Source organism: Lynx canadensis, chromosome B1 (assembly GCF_007474595.2).
Source record: "Lynx canadensis isolate LIC74 chromosome B1, mLynCan4.pri.v2, whole genome shotgun sequence".
In the NCBI taxonomy this organism is placed as follows: Eukaryota; Metazoa; Chordata; class Mammalia; order Carnivora; family Felidae; genus Lynx; species Lynx canadensis.
Genome location: NC_044306.2, coordinates 21,201,357 through 21,222,308, shown reverse-complemented (window position 1 = coordinate 21,222,308; position 20,952 = coordinate 21,201,357). Strand labels below are relative to the sequence as shown.

General features: G+C 37.9%; 1 protein-coding gene across 4 annotated transcripts in view; it reads left to right on the top strand.

The window, feature by feature from the left end:
* The first annotated feature begins 266 nt into the window (after positions 1-266).
* Positions 267-20,952, top strand: part of MICU3 (mitochondrial calcium uptake family member 3) — a 111,510-nt gene continuing 90,824 nt past the window's right edge. For all 4 annotated transcript variants that reach the window (XR_003968193.1, XM_030312229.1, XM_030312228.1 and 1 more), the window contains exon 1: positions 267-665. Coding sequence is in view for 3 of the 4 variants with exons in the window: in XM_030312229.1 (XP_030168089.1) it covers positions 276-665 (390 nt within the window). In the remaining variant the exon portion in view is untranslated. The remainder of the gene's footprint in view (positions 666-20,952) is intronic.

Sequence of the window (20,952 nt, the reverse complement as noted above, 5' to 3'; positions counted from 1 at the left end):
GGGGGGCAGGCGCAGTTATTTGTGACTGCGGGGTGGAGACCTGCGTGCCGGGCGGAGGAGTAGGCGGGATCCGCCCCCTTCGCCGGCGTCTCGCGGCCGGAGACCCCCGGTCGCCCCAGCTGAAGGCCCCCTACAGGGTACCCCAGGCCGCACGTTTGCAGGGGTCGCTCTCGGGCAGCATCGAGCCTCCGCACACCGACTTCTCGCGAGGTTTCGGCGCCCCCCCCCCCCTCCTCTCCCGCCCGCTCCTAGTTCTGGTGCGGGCAGCTCCCGCAATGGCTGCACTGCGGAGGCTCCTGTGGCCGCCGCCTCGGCTCCCGCCTCCGCCCTCCCCTCACCATCCCTTCCCGGGGGCGTGGGGGCGGCCGGCGGGGATAGCCCCGGGCCCGCCTGGCCGGCCCTTCTCCTGCCGGGAGGAGGAAGAGGGGGCTGTGGCTGAGGCGGCTTGGAGGCGGCGGAGGCGCTGGGGGGAGCTGAGCATCGCGGCGGCAGCCGGCGGGGGTCTGGTCGGCTTCGTGTGCTACCAGCTGTACGGGGACCCTAGGGCCGACTCCGCCTGGACCCCCGCCCTCGAGCGCCCCTCGGAGAGCTCGGCCTCAGAGCCGGAGGACCCGCCCCGCGGCCGGGGGCTGATTCCCATCCCCGTGGCGGCTGCCAAGGAAACGGTAGGTGCGTGAGCGCGTGCGCGCTCTGGGGCTGCCCCGAAGGTGACGCTGGAGGGTAGGGCCCCCAGGTGTTCCACCTGAGCTCGGGGAGGGGAAGTGTGACAGTCATGCTCGGTGCGCTGGGGACTGTGGGCCCCTGTGACACCGGACATCGGAGGTTGTGGCAGCGTGAGCTCTGCGGCCCACAGACGGGGACCTCCTGTGAGTGAGACTGAGACCTAGGCCAGGCGGGCAGCCCAGGGGTTGGTCACCCAGCTGTTGGGAAGATACAGATGATGCTGCCATTGAGGCCAGGACCTTAAAGGTGGCTGCAGGTACCACCTGCCAACCAAAACCTCAAACCAAGACAAAATAAAACGAGAAAACGGCCGCCAAGAAGTCAACAGGCAGAAAGTGGGGAGCTGGGTATTTGAGAGATAGGAACTGTCAGGCTGGGCCGGACAACAGCAAATGATCCAGGAGGTCCAGTGCCGTAGGAGGAGCTTTGAAGCAGTGGTCTGAGGTCTTAGGAGCGGCTACATTATTGTATAGCAGTTTAGTAGTCCCAAGGGTATTCTAATTCCGTCCTCAACACAGAAATTCTTTTAAGTATAGGACAGCACAAATAGGAAACTGAATGAAGCTAACTCCTACAGAAGATCTTCAAATGGAAATGTTCAAGTATCATTATGTCATTAATAATATAAGGTAAAGATGAGAGTAAGACAAGTGAGTAAAGGGGTACGATGTGTGTGTTTTTTTTTGTCCTATCAGTATGTTTAATAGTCATGTAAATGACTAGGAGTTATCTAGGAAAATTTCCTTTTTAAGACTTAAGAGTGTGAAGGGCTTAGATGACAGTAATTTAGAAAAGAGACAGCTATTCTGTTTTTAACTTTAATGAAAGGTATAGATGCTTTATTCTTTGCCCAAATATATGTTGGTTGTATGATGTAAGTGCATTAGTTCTTTTGGTGGAAGTTGTTAATGCATTTAAACCCAGGAATCTACTGTATGGACCTTCTAATTGCAAATCACAAATACACAGCATAAAGTACTTTTATACGATGAATATTTAAAATACTAGCAGCAGATACCCTCAACTGTCATCTCCTACTCCTCTTCTCCCTTCCTCCTGATTGACCAAGACAGAATTTTTAATCAACCATGGTTGATCTGGGAACAGATTGGGCAGGTAGGGAGCATTATAACAGTATTTTCTTCTTTTTAAAAATTAATATTCCTTTTAAAGTTGAGACAGTATCATGTAGTTTTTAAAAGACCACGCTTAATGGTGTCTTTCTCATAGAATTAGGGGAGTTAAATGAGTTAATACATTTTAAATAATTAAAATTGTAGTGAGCATTACACTAGCATGTAGTGAGGGTTCAGTAAATTTGTTTTTGTAATTTTATTCATGTATTTACTTACGTATATTTATTATGACATAGTGTTTGTAAAAATTCCTGTAAAAATAATACCAAAACACTTTTGTCTTACTCTTCCTGAGTCTCCAATCATACAATTTGATTGTTACTCCTTTTTTAATCAACTTTTTTCCCCGCTCTGAAAACTTTTATAATTTCTTTTTACCCCTGGTATTTGAAACTTTCACAATAATGAGCTTTGTGTGGGCATTTTTTTTCCATTTATTGTATTGGAACTTGAGGAATAGAATATGGAAATTCATGTTAAAAGTTCTGTATACTTTTCTTGTATTATTTCTTTGACAATTTCGCCTTATCCATTTTCTCTGTTTTCTTTTTCTGGAACCTCTGTTAGCTTGAAGTTACACCTCCCAACAGATCCTAATCTAATCTTCTATTCTGACTTTTTAATCTTTTTGTTTGCTTGCTTGTTTGTATGGGAAATATCTTTGACTTTATCTCCCATCTGTCCTGTTGAGAGTTTTATTTCAGCTAGGCTGGTTTTAAATTCAAAACTATTTGTTGTTCTCTAATGTTCTTGTGGTATAGCATTTTGTTTTATTTTTTGGCTGCTAATAATCTATATTAAGGATATTAATTATAGTTTTGTTTTTAAATTCTCTTACCCTTTATGCATTGTATTATTTCCTCTAGGTTCGATTTTATTCTTGTTTGATTTTTTAAGCCCTCACTTTCAATTTGGAAGTTTTCCTCACATATCTGGGGTTGTTGCCTATCTATATATGAGAGCTACTCAGAACTATTTGTTGTGTGTGTGTGTGTGTGTGTGTGTGTGTATTAAAATGTTTATGCTGTCAACCTGTGGTCTAAAGCAAAATTGGGGTAATCATAGAAATTATTGAATATAAAACTTAATATGCTTGTCTATAAGGCTGTTTCACGATGTCTATTTGCTGATATATATACTTACAATTTACCTTCCTTTCTGTCAGTATATTTTCTTCTCTGAACTATGCAGAATGGATTCAGCAGCATTGGCTGATCATTTCAAGAGAGTTTGGGTAGGAATAGAGTATGCAGCAAGCACAATTAACATGCATTTACATGCAAAACTAAGTAATGTGCAGAATTTAAATTTTGCCTTATCCTGCAGATAGTTTTTTTTTTTTTTTTAACGTTTATTTTTGAGACAGAGAGAGACAGAGCATGAACGGGGGAGGGTCAGAGAGAGAGGGGGAGACACAGAATCTGAAACAGGCTCCAGGTTCTGAGCTGTCAGCACAGAGCCCCACGCGGGGCTTGAACTCACGGACCGCGAGATCATGACCTGAGCCAAAGTCGGCCGCTTAACCGACTGAGCCACCCAGGCGCCCCTGCAGATAGTTTTTAATACTTGTATGTTCTTCATACAGAAGAAAGTGTTCCTTGCTTCACAAGGTCATGAGATTCTCCTGGGGCCCAAAAATGCTGAGGCTGGACTTCTAGGCCTGATGCCTTTATATTGAACAAAATCAATCTTCCAAACCCCACTTCTGTTTGAACTCCACACTGTTGATTTTTCTCTTGGAATGGCAAAAAAGGACAACTTCTTCTAGAAAAAGACATATACTCACAAGATAAATTTGTATAGCATCAACTGCAGCCATCTTTACCACATTTGGACTGTAGATGTTCAATTAATTGGTCCACTTAAAATTTTGGTGAAAGCAGGGAGCTATGAAATAGTACATATATAATATAGACTTTATTTTATCAATTTAAAACATTTAAGTGTAAATGCCTCTGTTAATTTGGATGTGAAATCAGGTTATTTTCTTTGAGGAGGAGTCAAATGATTGGTGTTCTCCTTATCTTTGCATAAGTTGCTTCTATAATTTATCACCTGTAATTTCCAGATTCATTTATACAAAGTACATTTGTAAACTAATGTAATCTCAGAACCCTTCTAGATTGTTATGATTTGTTTTTAAAGCCAGGTATATTGAGTTATGTTTTTTTGGGTGTATGTGTGTATGTAATCACCATCTGTCACCATACATTATTACAATCTTACTGACTGTAGTCCCTATGCTGTACTTTATATCTCCATGACTTATTTATTTTATAACTAGAAGTTTATACCTCTTAATCCTCTTAACTATTTTGCTTATCCTCCCACCCACCTCCCTTCTGGAAGCCACCAGTTTTTTCTTTGTATTTAAAGTCTGTTTATTCATTTGTTTGTTTTGTTTTTTAGATCCCACATAATCATGAAATCATATCAATTTGTCTTTCACTGTTGGACTTATTTCACTTAGCATAATACCATCTAGGTCCAACCATGTTGTCACAAATGGTAAGGATCTCGTTCCTTTTTATGACTGAATAATATTCCATTATGTATATGTGCATGCCCCATCTTCTTTATGTATTTATTTATTAGTAGACACTAGGTTGTTTCCATATCTTGGCTATTGTAAATAACACTGTGATAAACATACGAGTCATGTATCTTTTTGAGTTAGCATATACCTTTAGTCTTATACCTTTATTCTTTGGGTAAATGCCTAGTAGTGGAGTTACTGGTACTCAGAAGCTATTGTACTTGAGGATGGCTTTTAATTTGGTGACCTAGACTTTTTAATAGAGTGGTATCCAAATGTCAGTGTTTTGTAAGTCCTTTTCTCTTGTGTCATTGAGTTACTCCAAAGAATAGGAAAGGTTGGAGGAGCTGTAGTCTAGATGCAGGTGCACGCGCACCTGTATGTGAGAGCCCGTGTGTTGGAGAAGTCTCCAATGATGTTCTTACCTGTCGTTATCTAATGCTCTGTTTGCAGCCCCATAACTTCCTCTACTTTCACAGCTCCTTGGATTCCCAAGACCTTCCCTTTCTGGGGTCTGTAACTCGAATCAGCTTACTTCCATTTGGTCTCTTCCTCCAGGATACTCCTGTATTGCCTTTGTTCCTCTAACTCACTTATCACTGCTGCATCTCCTCCATTTTATAAAACTTATATAAGTTCTCTTAATCGTTTCGGTCTCCTCTCCTTTTCTCTGGCTTAGTTCATGTATGCTTCTACCTTTATTTTTTTAATTTTTTTTAATGTTTATTTATTTTCGAGAGAGACAGTGGGGGAGGGGCGGAGAGGGAGGGGGACAGAGGATCCAAAGCGAGCTCCATCCTGACAGCAGAGAGCCTGACATGGGGCTTGAACTCACGAATCACGAGATGATGACTTGAGCTGAAGTTGGACGCTTCACCGACTGAGCCACCCAAGCGCCCCTGCTTCTACCTTAAAAAAAAAAAATTCCGGGACGCCTGGGTGGCTCAGTCGGTTAAGCTTCCGACTTCGGCTCAGATCATGATCTCACGGTCCGTGAGTTCGAGCCCCGCATCAGGCTCTGTGCTGACCGCTCAGAGCCTGGAGCCTGTTTCGGATTCTGTGTCTCCCTCTCTCTCTGACCCTCCCCATTCATGCTCTGTCTCTCTCTGTCTCAAAAATAAATAAACGTTAAAAAAAATTAAAAAAAAATTCCTTTACTGTGATATTAATGTGTTTAAGAGAGGAAGGGGTTGAAAGAAACTCATGAGGTCTGTCTGCCATTTTGTCAGAAATATTTTAAACCTGTGTTGCCACTTCATTTATTATGCTTTTCTCCCCCCCTTTTTTTATTATGCTTTTATTACGAATTTCTTGAGGTAGTAGAAATGATTCCTTTTGAGGTTTAAAACTGTACTAAGAAAGTTGATGCTTAAAGCCTCTTTTACTCATCATGTTACACTAAATATAAGCCTAGCAATAAATTAACCTGTACATGTGCTGAGAGTGTATAATTTAACTGATAGGCATGAACAGCAGTAACTTACAGATCCACAGTTCTATTACTGTAACCTTGAAGATTTTTGTTTTTAAAACATTGCCTCTCAACTTCCTGCAGAAGGCTTTCCCTGACTCTATTAAAATACCCTGGCTTATCCTATACCCGCAGATGATGACTTTTGCAATTCTTTGTTGTCTTCTCTGCTTTTTTTAGCCCTTTAAGAGGCATTGTGTTGGTCTTGGTTACCTTTATATCTTCATTGCTTGGTACGGGGCCTAACCCTGGTAGACACACAATAAATATTTGTCAAGTGAATAAGCCCATGCTAAACATTTACATGGGACATACACACTGAAAAGCACAACCACATTCTGTGAGAACTAATAATTTTAGTATTTTGTCCCACTAAATGCTGGTTATTTATAGCATTAGAATTGGGAAGACTTTAGTCAAGGTCAAAATTCCAGGCTTTGGGAGACCAGTCACGTGACACTATTTATTTTAATTGTGCAAGTTTGGCTTGCCAAAATTTCTCAGTAGACATGGCCTTTATAAATATTATAAAAAGATGTTGACAAGATTCTGCTTAGAACCTTACAAAAGCTTTATTTTTATTAGGGGAAAAAATTTTGTTCTAGAACTGCCTTTTTGTTTAAGGTCCAGAGTAAAAAAATTTAGATTGCTTAATACACTTTCATCCATATTTTACTTATTGTACAGAACACATCTATTTTTGACTTGCATCTCTTAAAAAGTTTTAAGCAACTTAATTTAGTTTTACTCTCAAATGGAGAAGACAACAATATTTGTATCTCTTTGGTAGAGTTCTATAATAATTGCCAATAATCATGCATTTTTAATTTCTTTCACTGTATATCTTTCCCAACTTCTTTTTAAGGTAGCACATTTTGAGACATGAGGTTATGCTTATTCTTTCCCAGAATATTGAAGAATTTGCTAGATGTATAAATGTAGAAGATTACCAACTTTTTATAGACTGAGAGAAGCCACAAAGATGTAAAACTGAAGATAGGCTAATTCTGTGTAGAAGAACATTGTTGTAGAGAAGGCTAAATTAAGTGCCTGATCCCCTCTTTGGTCACTCTGTGACAAATCCACCAAATTCTACCCTCTTTCCTTCTAGTGGCCTATGTTACAGATTCACATGCTATGATTTAGGTGTATGTATATATCTTTTTTCTAAGTAAATCACAGAATTAAATTTGGATGAATTTGAAAAAAAAATATATCCTCTTTCTGGTTACATCAAACTAAGAGTTATAAAACCATGTGCCTCTTTTGTCTGGGTTGCAATGAAAGATAGTTACAACATTTTATAGGTATCTTTTTATTCAGATTCACGCTGGGAATTAGGAATTGAAACTGTCATGACTTTCCACTTGAATTTAAAAAAAAATCTCATCTCTAATTCTCTTCTAAGAATTGGAAATTGTCAAATAATGCACAGCGGTCAGTTTGAATGAAGGTGTATACAGGTATTTTCCTTTGATCTATATAATCTCCCTTAAAAAAAAAAAGAAAAACATTTAATTCTATTTTGAATTGGAATTCAAGTAAATAGTATTTGGGCTTAATGTGACTTCCTAATTGATTCTAACATTCTCACATGTAATTCTGTTTATGTAATTTGAGGCTGGACTGTTTATAAGTACTAAGTAAAATGTAGCTTCCCTCTCATTGATTGAATAAATAATTTATCTTTAATAATTTTTGAAAAATGGATGCCATTTTCTACCTAATTATTAAAGACACTTGAGATTATTAAAACAATTATATTAGTCCTAAATTTTTGAAGTGCCATTGAGGGAGGTTTCGTTCATTCTCCATACAGGACATAAGCTTTGTAGGTCATAAGGTTTTAATAAATTCTTATTTAATAACTGAATGACTGAATTCTAAATCCCGAAATAAGTTATAATATCTTATGATTACAGTTCTTTAGAACGCTTGCTTTTACAAAAACATCTCATCCATGCAAATTTGCATTTGACTTTAGAGATTAGAAAATTAGTGCAAGATAAAATAATGGATGTATTACCTCATTGTGTTATCTGTGAGGATTAATGATTGGACATGGAGTCATAGCATTTGTAGTAGATGTGAATTAATAACTAATTTCAGTTTCATGAAGTAGTAAATGCAGAGTACATACATTTTTGTTTCCTTCTCTCGCTCTAAGCATATGAAAAGCCAGAAGATTTATTCTCTTTCGAGTCCTTAGTCTTTCAGTATTAAATACTTTGTTTATCTTATTTTGAGATGGTTGCTTATACTCTTGATTTTGGCTCAGGTCATGATCTCCAAGGCCATGAGTTCGAGCCCCACATGGGGCTCTGTGTTGGCCAGCACGGAGCCTTCTTGGGATTCTGTTTCCCTCTCTGTCTATCCCCTGCGCTCACCCTCTCTCAAAAATAAATAAATAAACATTAAAAAAGAAAGAGTCATAAGGATACACTGATGGATTTTTAGCATGAGGCATGAGGATGATATAATCAAATTTGCTTTTTTGGACTATTACTTGACTGGATGGGGAATTAGAGGGAGGGATGGAATGCTAAAAAGGAGGAGGCCAGGTAAGATGCTGTTGCTTCTCTGATGAGAACGTCAGAGGGTATGATTCTCTATATTCTTTAATTAAAAAAAATACGTGTTGGACAGTTTTTATCCATAATATTTCTTTAGACAATAAATGGTTATGACTTTACTAGAAGAATAGCAATGAAGCAATGAGAATTTGCCGCATTGGAGAGAGATTAAGGAGGTAGGATCAACAGGATTGGATTTTAGGGATGAGAGAGTTGGAAGAGTCGGGGGTGATCCTCACGTGTTTGTCTTGGGCTCTAGGTGGACTGTGCAGCAAGTTCACAGAGACCGGGTCCTCAGGAGGAAAAAGTCGGGGGAAGTGTGCAAGGATTATGTTTTTATTTGTACAGTGGATCAAGTTATCTTTTGGACAGCGGAAGAGAAATCTCCAGTTGGATACACATAGGTCAGAAGCTCAGGACAGAAATCTGTATATAGCAATAGATTTGGAAATCATCAAGTGTTGAAAGTCCTAAGAATGGATGACATTGTTCAGAATATGTAGAACATGAAGAGAAAAGCATGTAAGGAAAGAGTCCTGGTGAGCATCAGTGATTTAAAAGACTGTCAGAAAATAGAACTGTGCAAAAAGCTGAGAAGTAAGGTCTAGACAGGTAAAGCCAGGAGAGTCGTGGAAGCCAACAAAAGATAGTACTTCAGATAAGTGCTCCAGTCAGTTTCAGTGAGCTCAGCCAGAGGAAGTCATCTTAGACGGGAAAGTGAAAGTGTTCACTGGATTCAGCAATGCGATCATGGGTGATCTTGGTGAGGTCTTAGAGGTGAAAATCAGATGATAGTTGGAGAAGTTGAGATAAAGTTAAAGAAAAGAGGATGTGGGCAAGATAAGGTATGTGTTGGCAATCCTTTTATAAATTTGGCCTTGAAGGGGAGGAAGGAGAGACAGTAGTAGATTAAGAAACGTGGAATTGATTTTTTTGCTTTTGGATGAAAGATCCTTAAATATGTTTAAAAGCTGAAGGAAAGAAGAGGAACACTAAACCCCAAGGAAGAAGAGGGGATAATTGATTTGCCAGGGACCAAGGTACAGATGAGAAATGAAAGTTAAAGCCCAAAAGAAAAAATGCAATCTTAGATAATAGGAACAATGCCATTTCCAGTGTGTAGGAGGAAGGGATGGGAAGACACAGAGATTATACATGTTCACTGGCAACTACCTGAAGGAGTTCTTGCCTGATGGCTTCTGTTTGCTCTGAAATAGAAGATGATGTCATCTTCTGAGAGCAAGATAATAGAAATTTGTAGAGAAACCATGATAGAGATTTGGGGGAGAGTGGCATATTGAAATGGCCATTAAAAAAACAAACCAACAAACAAGAAACCAACTAGAAAGCCATGAAATCTTTTAGTTTCCTCATGTTTTCTATTTGAAGGTTAAATACGAGTTTTTAAATGACAAAATGAGTTTTTAACTTGCTCATGAAATGTAGTTTTTCAATGAATATTTTTACATGATCACAGCTTTTGCTGTTTTAATTCTTCTTTATGTTATTCCACTTTTTAAGATATATAAACCTTAGTAGTATGATCTAATTAGTACTTTTTTTACTCATGATGTAATATTTAACTCACATAGGAAATGCAGCAAACTTATAATACAGTAGAGATTTTATTCTTCTGTTTAAACTTGATGGGCAAGTTTAAACCGGAGATTATTAATTCTCACTGATCTCCTGTAATTGTTGTAGCAAACACTGAGAATTTGAGTAACTTTGCTTTGTTTGGTGTAAACACTCTTGTGTTGAAGAAAAATGTGTTTAAAAAAATCAAACAAGTTTTATTTGTGATATTACCTATCGTTAAAAAAAACACTTAGTCATTTGTGTACTAAACAGGATTTTCTAGATGTTTTTTATCTTCCTCTTTGAGTAACCCTTTACCTCTTTATTCTCTGACGTATTGATAGATTATGTAAGCTAAGTAAAATGTGGAAATTCAGTGCTGTATCATTACTTGATTATCATAGTAAGTGTTCATTGAAGAATTATTTTTCCAAATTGGGAAAGTAGAATTCATGTTTTCTGCTTTATTCCCCATTCACTAAATTACATTTTACTCATTTTAATACTCAACTCCATCTCCAGAATTTAGAATATAGCAAGTGTGTATAAAAGAATTTCAAATAATTCCATTTTTTCTGCTCTTCGATAAGGATGATATCTATCAAATTGATAATATAAATATTCCGTAGTTGAGATATTTAGATTATCCCTTTCTCTGGAAGGGATATAAGGGATTATTCAGACGGCTTGGAACAATTCAAAATGAATTTTCCTAACCAGCTTCACATCAGGTCAGAAAAGTTCCCATGGGTTTAAGGTCCAGTTTAAGCTAGCTCCAGCCTGTTAAAATGAGTTATATTCAAATAGGATCATCTAAACTTCTTCCAGCTACAGCTGACCCTTGAACAACAGGGGTTTGTATTGTGCAGGTCCACTTATATGCAGGCTTTTTCCCCCGTAAATACGGTACCATAAATGTATTTTCCTTATGATTTTCTTAAAACATTATCTTTTCTCTAGCTTACTTTATTTTATCATAAGAATACAGCATATAATATAACACAAAATATTTGTTAGTCGACTTTTCATGTTATAGGTAGGGCTTCCTGTTAACAGGAGGCTATTGGTAGTTAAGTTTGGGGGGAATCAAAGGTTATACATGGGTTTTCAACTGAACAGGGTTTGGCGCCCCTAAGTCCTGCGTTGTTCAAGGGGTCAACTGTAATTTTATTCTAAAACTTTACTACTCTAAAGATGGGATGAGACTTATGATTCTCTCTCTGTATACAAACAACATTCATTTTTCGTCCCCAAGAGATTAAGAAAGGTTTTGAAGCTTATTACTATGTCAACCTTAATGATGGACCCCTAAGGGCAGTGGTAGGCGGCTTTTGGACCAGGGTTTGTGGTGAAAGGAGATCAGTGTGACTCAAACTTTCTTTGTCACATGGCTTTCTCCATACTGATTCCTATCCAAATATCCAAATAAATGGGTCACATTAGGATTTTATGTCCTCCTCGTAAAGAATACAGTCCTAGTGACTGTACCGGTTCAGTGCTGTGCACATGTACTGTCACATATGTTCTCCTCTGATCTGCCAGCCCTGGTGATTTCTTGATCCTCATGAAAGCCAGATAAGAGTTTTGATTCAAGTATTTTATAACACAGACTTAATCAAAGTGAATACATCCTATTTGGGGAGTAAGATTAAAATCTCTAATTCGTACTTTGACCTGATATTCTAAGTTTTATTAGAAATACAAATACTGGATGTTATTATGAACTAAATATTTAATTATCAAAAAATAATACATATATATCACCAAATATTTAAAACGTAGAATTTATCCTGAATTATTATAGTAGTTATTGTCAAATTTTTATAAAACTGCAGCCAAGCGGGCAAACTTAGCAAGGTTCCTGCCATTTGCTGGCAAATTCTAGGAGAGTAGCACTTTGTGTCTTTGGTGTTTTACCCGCATCCCTCGCCCAGCAGAATTCAGAACATGGCTTAAGCCAGAGATTGGGTTGCACACTGATCTTAAGTAGAATGGTGAAAATTGAAAATTGGAGGGTTATGAAGAAGTGAACCAGAGAGGGATTATCTGAATGTCAGATAAATAAGAGCAGAAGTTACTCAGGTACCCAAGAGTGTATTATTTGATTTTAGGCTGATAGAGAAGTTCTCAAAATGTGTCTCTTTTGTATTTTTGGTGGTGTGTTTTATTAAGGAAGTTCTCTTAGAATCTACAAAGATAGTGGCTTTTTTTTTTTTTTTTTTAGAAAGCGGCATTCTTAAATGTACTGTAAAATTCAAGTATCTGCAGCTGTGCCTTCTTAATTATAGGAGCGCAGAGTGGCTCCCTAGGGAGTTAGTTTAATTCCTGTGGTACTAGGACTCAAGGTATGGTGAGACAGAGGGGTCAGAGGTACCTAACCTAGAAAAATTGGTGGAGGAAGGCACTGTGGTATCCTGCTGATTCACTCATAGCACCACATCCTAATCCAAAAGCGATTGTGATCCTCATGTAATTGTCTAGCTTGGAATGATATAGAGCTTCCTCCCTTTCTTTTCCCTCACTTCCTCCCTCCACAATGATCTGCTTACTCATTTCTACTTCTGAGTGCCCTTTCCAACAGCTTTAAACTCAGGGATTAAAGAGATATGGAAATAACATAGGCTGAAATAAGAGAAAACAAGGTACAGTAAAGAGCAGATGGCTTGGGATCAAAAGAAATGAGTCAAGATAATGACTTTGCCTTTACTTACCTTGACCCCCTGTATAGCAGGGTCAGCACCTTTTAATTGCCTTTCACAAGTCTCAGAAAAGCACTTTTATTTACATTTTATTGGCCAGAACATAGTCAAAATAGTCATTTTTTTTTTAGCTTATGTAACTGCAACAAAGCCTGATGGATGTTACCTTTATTTTATGTGCTATTGTGCCTAGCTAAAAATCAGAGTTCTCTTCGTAGGGAAAAAAGAGAATGAGTAATAGGTATCTATCAGTCTTTCTTAGGTGTGAAGTATATTGTATTAGGAAAATGACTTTTTTTTTGAAACTGACTTCTAAATGAAATGAAAATGCTCATAAATAATGAAATGCCCATTTAATAAAATAAATGGTTTAGACTTCTGGTTCTTGTAATACAGCATACTATAAATCTGTCATAAAAATATTTCAGGCATTCTTTTAAATACCTTACTGAGGAAATTAAGGGAAATTGCCAGGGGCAGAAATAAGGAGGAAACTAACTAGAACAGCATGAGCTGTGGCTTACGTGGGCGAGCGATGGGTTATTATTCATAGAATTATAGGGACTTGGATTTTAATGCCGACTTAAGGACAGAAACAAGACCTTGAAAAGTTGAAGCTGAGACACCTAGAGCCCTCATCAGAAGATGGACTAGAAAAATACCATTCCTCTCATTTTGATGACAAGGAGACCTGTAGATGTCTGCCTGAACTCCACATGGAAAAAAAAAATCTGAGAATGTATAAACATGGTCCCTTACTACCTCATATGGGTTCAGAGTTAGAACTTATGTTACCCAAACAGAAAAAAAGCTGATGTCGCTGACAGAAAGAAATACAAAACTTTTTTGAAGGGAAATACTTTGAACATTAACTATATGTAATTCCTACAGAGAAGGTCTGGAAGAGGATAAACTCATAATCCAAAGGTACAAAATATATGAAGTTTTATTAAAAAAAAAAAAAGTTAAACTGAATGGATTCCTAACAAAGAATAGGATAATTTGGTTGAATCTGTAATTTAAGTATTTGAGAATGATTAAAGATAGTGAAAACTCAGTATGAAAAAGAATAGGTAGATTACAATAAAGAATCAAATAGAATTTCTAGAAATGTGAAATATAGACATTGAAGGTTAGGTAGGTAAAGCAGCATATAGGACATAATTGAAGAGGCAATTAGTAATCTGGAAGATAATTTTGAAGAAACTACACAGAATATAACACTTTTAAAGAATTGGTAAATAGTAAGGAAATTTTGAGAGACATGAAAAATAAACTGGGTCTAAAATTTGTCTCTTAAGGGGTTACAGACTGAGAGAGAGAAGCAATATCCTAAGAGAAATAGTTAAACAGTTCTCAGAAAAGAACAAAGATTTTAATTCCCAGATTTAGAAAGCATAAACAAAGATACATCTGTATTTAGTCAGAATGTAGGAAAACTGTAAAATCACAGATAAAGAGAAGCAGGACAGGTTTATACTAGGGATAGTAGTTGGCCTGATTGAAGGAAGGCTAATTTGTGGCAATGGATAGAAGCCCGAAGACAGTATAATGTCTTCAAAATGCTGAGAGAAAGTAACTGCCATCTTAGGTTTCTATACCTAACTAAATTGTCATTTAGGAATGAGTATAAAATAAATTAATTTTTAAGGATTGAAACAGTTTACCAGTTTCAGATCATCTTTGAAAGACCTATTAAAGAGTGGATATGAGGAGGAAATTAACATAAAATAAAGGGTGAAATTCAAGAAGGAATAGTGAGTAAATAAATAAATAGAACTACTCTATAATCCAGCAATTGCATTATTAGGTATGTACCCAAAGGATAAAAAATACAGATTCGAAGGGATACACACACCCTGGTGTTTGTAGCAGCATTATCAACAATACCCAGACTATGGAGAGACCCAAATACCAAATGTCCGTCGACTAATGATGAATGGATAAACGAGATGTGGTGTATATATACAATGAATATTACTCAGCCATTAAAAAGAATGAAATCCTGGGTTGCCTGGGTGGCTCAGTCAGTTAAGCGCCCAACTTCAGGGTCAGATCATGATCTTGGACTTAGCACAGAGCCCAATGTGCAGCTCGAACTCACAGCTTGGAGCCTGGAGCCTACTTTGGTTTCTGTGTCTCCCTCTCTCTCTGCCATTCCCCCACTTGCACTCTATCTCTCTTTCTCTCTCTCTCTCAAAAATAAACATTAAAGGGGTGCCTGGGTGGCTCAGTCGATTAAGCGTCTGACTTCAGCTCAGGTCATGATCTCACAGTCTGTGAGTTTGAGGCCAGTGTCAGGCCCTTTGCTGACAGCTTGGAGCCTGGAGCCTGCTTCGGATTCTGTTACCTCTGTCTCTGTCCCACCCCTACCTATACCATATCTCTCTGTCTCAAAAATAAATAAACATTAAAAAAATTTTAAAAAAGAATGAAATCTTGAGTTTTGCCATGACATGGATGGAACTAGAGTGTATTATGCTAAGCGAAATAAGTCACAGAAAGACAAATACCATATGATTTCACTCATGTGGAATTTAAGAAACAAAACAGAGCAAATGAGAAGGGGGGCAGAGAGAAGAGAGGGAAACCACAAGAGACTCTTAATGGTAGAGAACAAACTGAGGGTTGATGGAGGGAGGAGGGTGGGGAGATGGGCTAGATGGGTGATGGGTACTGAAGAGGACACTTGTTTTGATGAGCAATGGGTGTTGTATGTAGGTCATGAATCACTGAATTCTGAAACCAATATTGCACTGTATGTTAACTAGAATTTAAGTAAAGATTTGACCAAAAAAAAATTGGTAAAAAAATGAGGTAATTCTTAAACATTGCATACTACATCAAAAATAATAATATTATATTGAAAGTAGTTAAAACAAGGTAGCTCTCAAATATTGAACAGTGAAGATAAGACTTGATTAAAGGTAAAGTGTTCTATGTGGGAAACAAAAATAAACTTAGATGTCTACTTCATGTCATAATAATCCAGGTGTCCTAAATGTGATTTAAATCCAGAGTCCTAAATGTGATTTAAAAAAAAAAAAAAAACAAACTTCCAAGATACTGAGAGGAATATATATGAAGATAAAATTTTGACCCTAGGTGGGGGAGGATTTTCAAAACAAGACAAACACAATCTAGAATGGAAAATACTGCTACATTTCACTTCATTAAAACAAAAATACCTAATAAAATAGAAAGAAGTCTTGGAATGGCAGAAGATATTTATAATACATAGGACTTTCAAAGAGTAAGTATCCAGAATAAATAGCAATGATCTGCAAAGCAAATTTGAAAAAAGACAACACAATAGAAAAATGAACAGGGAGTCTGAACAGGCCATTCAAGAGAAAAATACTCAGAAGACCAAACACATGAGAAAATGTTCAACATCACTAATAATAGGGAAATACAACTATAACCATTATGAAATATTTAAAGTTTTTTCAAATGTATTTATTCTTGAGAGAGAAAGCGAGCATGTGAGCAGGGGAGAGGCAGAGAGAGAGGGAGAGAGCAAATCCCAAGCAGGCTCCATACTGTTAGTACAGAGCCCAAAGAGGGGCTCGAATTCATGAACTGTGAGATTATGACCTGAGCCGAAATCAAAAGTTGGATGCTTAACTGACTGAGCCACCCAGGTGCCCCTGAAGTACCATTTCTTATTAATTAGACTGATAAAATTAAAAACACTGACAATAACTTTTGGCAACAAAAATTCTCATACTCTTGGTAGGAATACAAATCTTTGGAAAATAGGTTAACATTATATAGTAAATTGGAGATTCACATGTCTAATAACTCAGAAATTCTATTTAGGTATAAACTCTTGAGAAACGGAAACCTGTGCACAAGGAGACATGTTTAACAGTTTTTTACATGTCCCCAACACCTCAGTTTTTAATGGCACAACAGCTACTTGAAAATGTGTTTCTCTCTACCTGCAGCACACCTCACTTTGCCCTGTCTCAAGTGAATGACCTCCATTTTTCACAGAGGAAATGATCTATCAGAAGTAAATTTGCTCATTTATCACTTCTTCACAACTAAATATGCCTTTATCTGTCCCTCACTTCTAGTTCAACAGGAATGAAGGAAACTTCCTGCGAAACTAAAGAAAGGAGTTTACGGTCCATGATTTTTCTCCAGCCGTACCCAGTAGCCCAAGAGGTGGAATGATAATGTATAATTCTGTCCTTGAGTTTTGAAGTTGGGAGTCAGACAGCTGTGAGGCTAAGTTATTAGAGGGGGCCATCTCCTTGAATGTTGAAGTTCTCTCTGACATGATTTGGAGCGATGGGGAAAATCATGAGTTAGGTTTTAGAGTCCTCTTTAATAAGTGAGTAGGAATGCCTACAGGCTGCCATTGACAAGGTGGTAAATGATAGAATCAGGGCATATCTGCCTCCATCAGTATTAGTGACTCAGAACTTATTTGCCAGATATTAGTGCCTAAGTGAAGTTGGTGGCAGAGAAGAGCAGAGGGCCTCTGTCCTCTCAATGACAAAATACATGAACAAACAAACAAAAAAACAAAATTGATAGAAGACAGGCGACCAGATTCATTTAGTTCCATAAGAATGTTAAACTCGTGGGAGTATGTTTAAGGCAAAGTTTTACTGATTAAGGAAGATTCTTGAAAATGAAAATATTCCACCCTTGGCCACATAAAATCCTTGGATAGCTTCTCCTTAATTTGTAGAATATATTACATTTGTAATGTACCCTTCTCCAAAAAGAAATACTAGAATATCTAATTATAAACTTTCATTTTCTGTTTCTTGTCAAGACATTCACATCGTCTCCAAGATTTAGGATACAGAATTGTATTCAAATATGATCTTATTAGGGTAAGCTAGTTTATACTAACAAGTAGACTTTCAGGTTTGAGTGGATTAACCCAAATAAAAGCTTATTTATTGTTTATGTAATATTTCTAGGGTTGTGTGTAGGTTGATAGAAGTCTCCTGTATGTGGCTCACCTTCACGCAGTCATTCCGAGATGTAGATTGATAGTGACTCTACCATCTTCAACAAGTGGCTTCTAAGGTTCCCCAGAGTGTCAACAAACGAGTTAACCAAAAAGGTGGTGGTAGTGGTTGTTGGTGGTGGTGGTGGAGCATAGAGGAATACGCAGGGACAGTTTCACGGGCCAGGCCTGGAAGTGGCACGTGTCACTTCTAAACTGAGTCAGATGGGTCATATCTAAGTGCCAGAGATCCTGGGAAATGTACTCTAGCTGTATGCCTAGGAAGAAGGATTAATGACTTCATTAATATAATTAATATATATGTGTACCACCAATTACTTCAAACTTTTTAATTCTCATTATAGGAACTGATAGCTCCTCAAGTTTAAATGGAATTTTAATTGAAAGTATGTATATTAAATATCACAATGTTACGTGTAGATTTTATGTTGTCCTCAGGTAATCTGAGTAAATTGCAGTCTGCAAAAATAAATGTCACTGCATTGATGAAACCTAAAGAGTAAAGGAGAATCTGCCTCCCTACCTCAAGCCTTACAAGTTTCCTTGTGGTAGGAGAAATTAGTTGGCTTAATATCTACAACCACCACCTCTTTGAACCTGATCTGGAGCCACTTTCCAGGTGTATACTTCATAATGTGCTAGAAATTTATGAGCCTGCTATGGTTCCTGCAAAGAAACACTGCATAGTTCTGAATTTGGGGATAGCGAAGAACTTGTTCTGTTTCCTTGAGCATCAGCCTTTTACTCTTTCTTCATAGGCAACTTTCTAGATGGGAATATTTAAACTTTCTCCTAGATTATGAAACTGAATCTCATATAATACTCTCTAAGTATAAAACCTTGAGAATGAAGTTAGAAACTATGTATTAATTATGCCTTTAAAAATGTTTATAGGGGCACCTGGGTGGCGCAGTCGGTTAAGCGTCCGACTTCAACCAGGTCACGATCTCGCAGTCCGGGAGTTCGAGCCCCGCATCAGGCTCTGGGCTGATGGCTCAGAGCCTGGAGCCTGTTTCCGATTCTGTGTCTCCCTCTCTCTCTGCCCCTCCCCCGTTCATGCTCTGTCTCTCTCTGTCCCAAAAATAAATAAACGTTGAAAAAAAAAAAAAAAAAAAAAAAAAAAAAAAAATGTTTATAGGGGTGCCTGGGTGGCGCAGTCGGTTAAGCGTCCGACTTCAGCCAGGTCACGATCTCACGGTCCGTGGGTTCGAGCCCCGCGTCGGGCTCTGGGCTGATGGCTCAGAGCCTGGAGCCTGTTTCCGATTCTGTGTCTCCCTCTCTCTCTCTGCCCCTCCCCCGTTCATGCTCTGTCTCTCTCTGTCCCAAAAATAAATAAAAAACGTTGAAAAAAAAATTAAAAATAAATAAAAAATAAATAAATAAATAAATAAATAAATAAATAAATAAATAAATAAAAATGTTTATATCTCCGGGCACCTGGGTTGCTGTTGGTTAAGCATCCGACTTCAGCTCAGGTCATGATCTCATGGTTCGTGAGTTCAAGCCCCGTATCAGGCTCTGTGCTGACAGCTCAGAGCCTGGAGCTTGCTTCAGATTCTTTGTCTCCCCTGTCTCTGCCTCTCTACTGCTCACACTCAAAAATAAATAAACATTTTTAAAAATTGTGTTCAGTTTTAATGTTCTGCCACAGTCTGTCTTTGTAACAGTAACTGAGTCATTTAACCTTTCAGGGTTATCACTCTTCTTGAATGTCATAGGAATCTATGACTTCTATGAAATGTCATAGATAGCATGATTGATTTGAATTTGTAAGGCCCATTTCAGCTATATAGTTCTTTAATCTTAACATCACTCTATTCTTCTTAATATTTTGATTATTACTAGTAGTTGCTTTAATCTTGTTCCCATCTTTTCATCCTCTCTAAACTTCATTTTTTGAAGTTTTTATTTTTATTCCGTTAATTAACATGCTATATTAATGTTTGAGGTGTACATAGCAATTCAACATTACATACATTACCTGGTGCTCATCACAGCAAATGCACTCCTTAATCCCTATCACCAGTTTCACCCGCACCCCTGCCTACCTCCCCTCTGGGAACCAGCAGTTTGTTCTCCAAAATTAAGACTCTGTTTCTTGATTTATCTCTCTCTTTCTATTTTTTTCCCTTTGCTTGTTTGTTTTGTTTATTAAATAACACATATAAGTGAAATCATGTGGTATTTGTCTTTCTCTGACTTATTTCGCTTAGCATTATACCCTCTAGCTCTGTCCATATCATTGCAAATGGCAAGATTTCATTTGGCTGAACAATATTCCATTGTATATATATTTTAAATCCGTTTTATAAATTAAAACATTAGTTTATAAACTTTGTCCCAGATAATGCTTTTTAAGCTTTTATTCTTATTTATTCAAGGGACATTTAAGTTCTCTCAGAAAATAAAATGCCAGTGTGTTGGGAATAAACTGCCAAAACTAACTAATATTATACAAACTTGTTAATCCTTTTCAATAATAATTTCTACAATTGAAAAATTGAATTGTTTTTAAGATTTTATACATTTAGTGCTTTTTTCTTATTCTCTTTTTGAAGTTGCTTTTGCTAAATTTAAAAGGTATGTAAATATTGTACAGTTGACCCCTGAACAATTCAGGGGTATGGGTACCAACCTCCTGTGCAGTCAAAATTCTACATATAACTTTTGACTCCTTCCAAACTTAATACCCTACTGTTTACCAGAAGCCTTACTGATAATATAAATAGTTGATTAACACATATTTTGTATGTGATATGTATTATGTGCAAATATTATAATATGCATACACTTTATTCTGACAACAAGGTAAGCTAGAGAAAAAATGTTACTAACAAGATCATAAGGACCTGGGGAAGATGGTGGCGTAGAAGGACACTGGGCTCGCTGTGTCCTGCTGATCGCTTAGATTCCACCCACATCAGCCTAAATAACCCAGAAAACTACCAGAAGACTAGCAGAATGGACTCACTGGAGAAAGCGTAGACAAGAGGCCCATGGAAGACGGTAGGAAGGGCAGAGAGATAGCGCATGCTACAAGGACTGGCAGGAGGGAGCCGGGGCGGTGGAGGGGCAGCCTACCCGGCAAGACAGACCCCCGAAGTCTGGCTTGCAAAAACAGAGGGGCTGGACTCCATGAGTTCTGACAGCCAGCGGGACTTAACATCTGGAATGTTAAAAGTCAACAGCTCTGCTCTCAGATAGTGGGGAGGGCGAGAGGACACCGGGAGGGAGAGTTGTTGA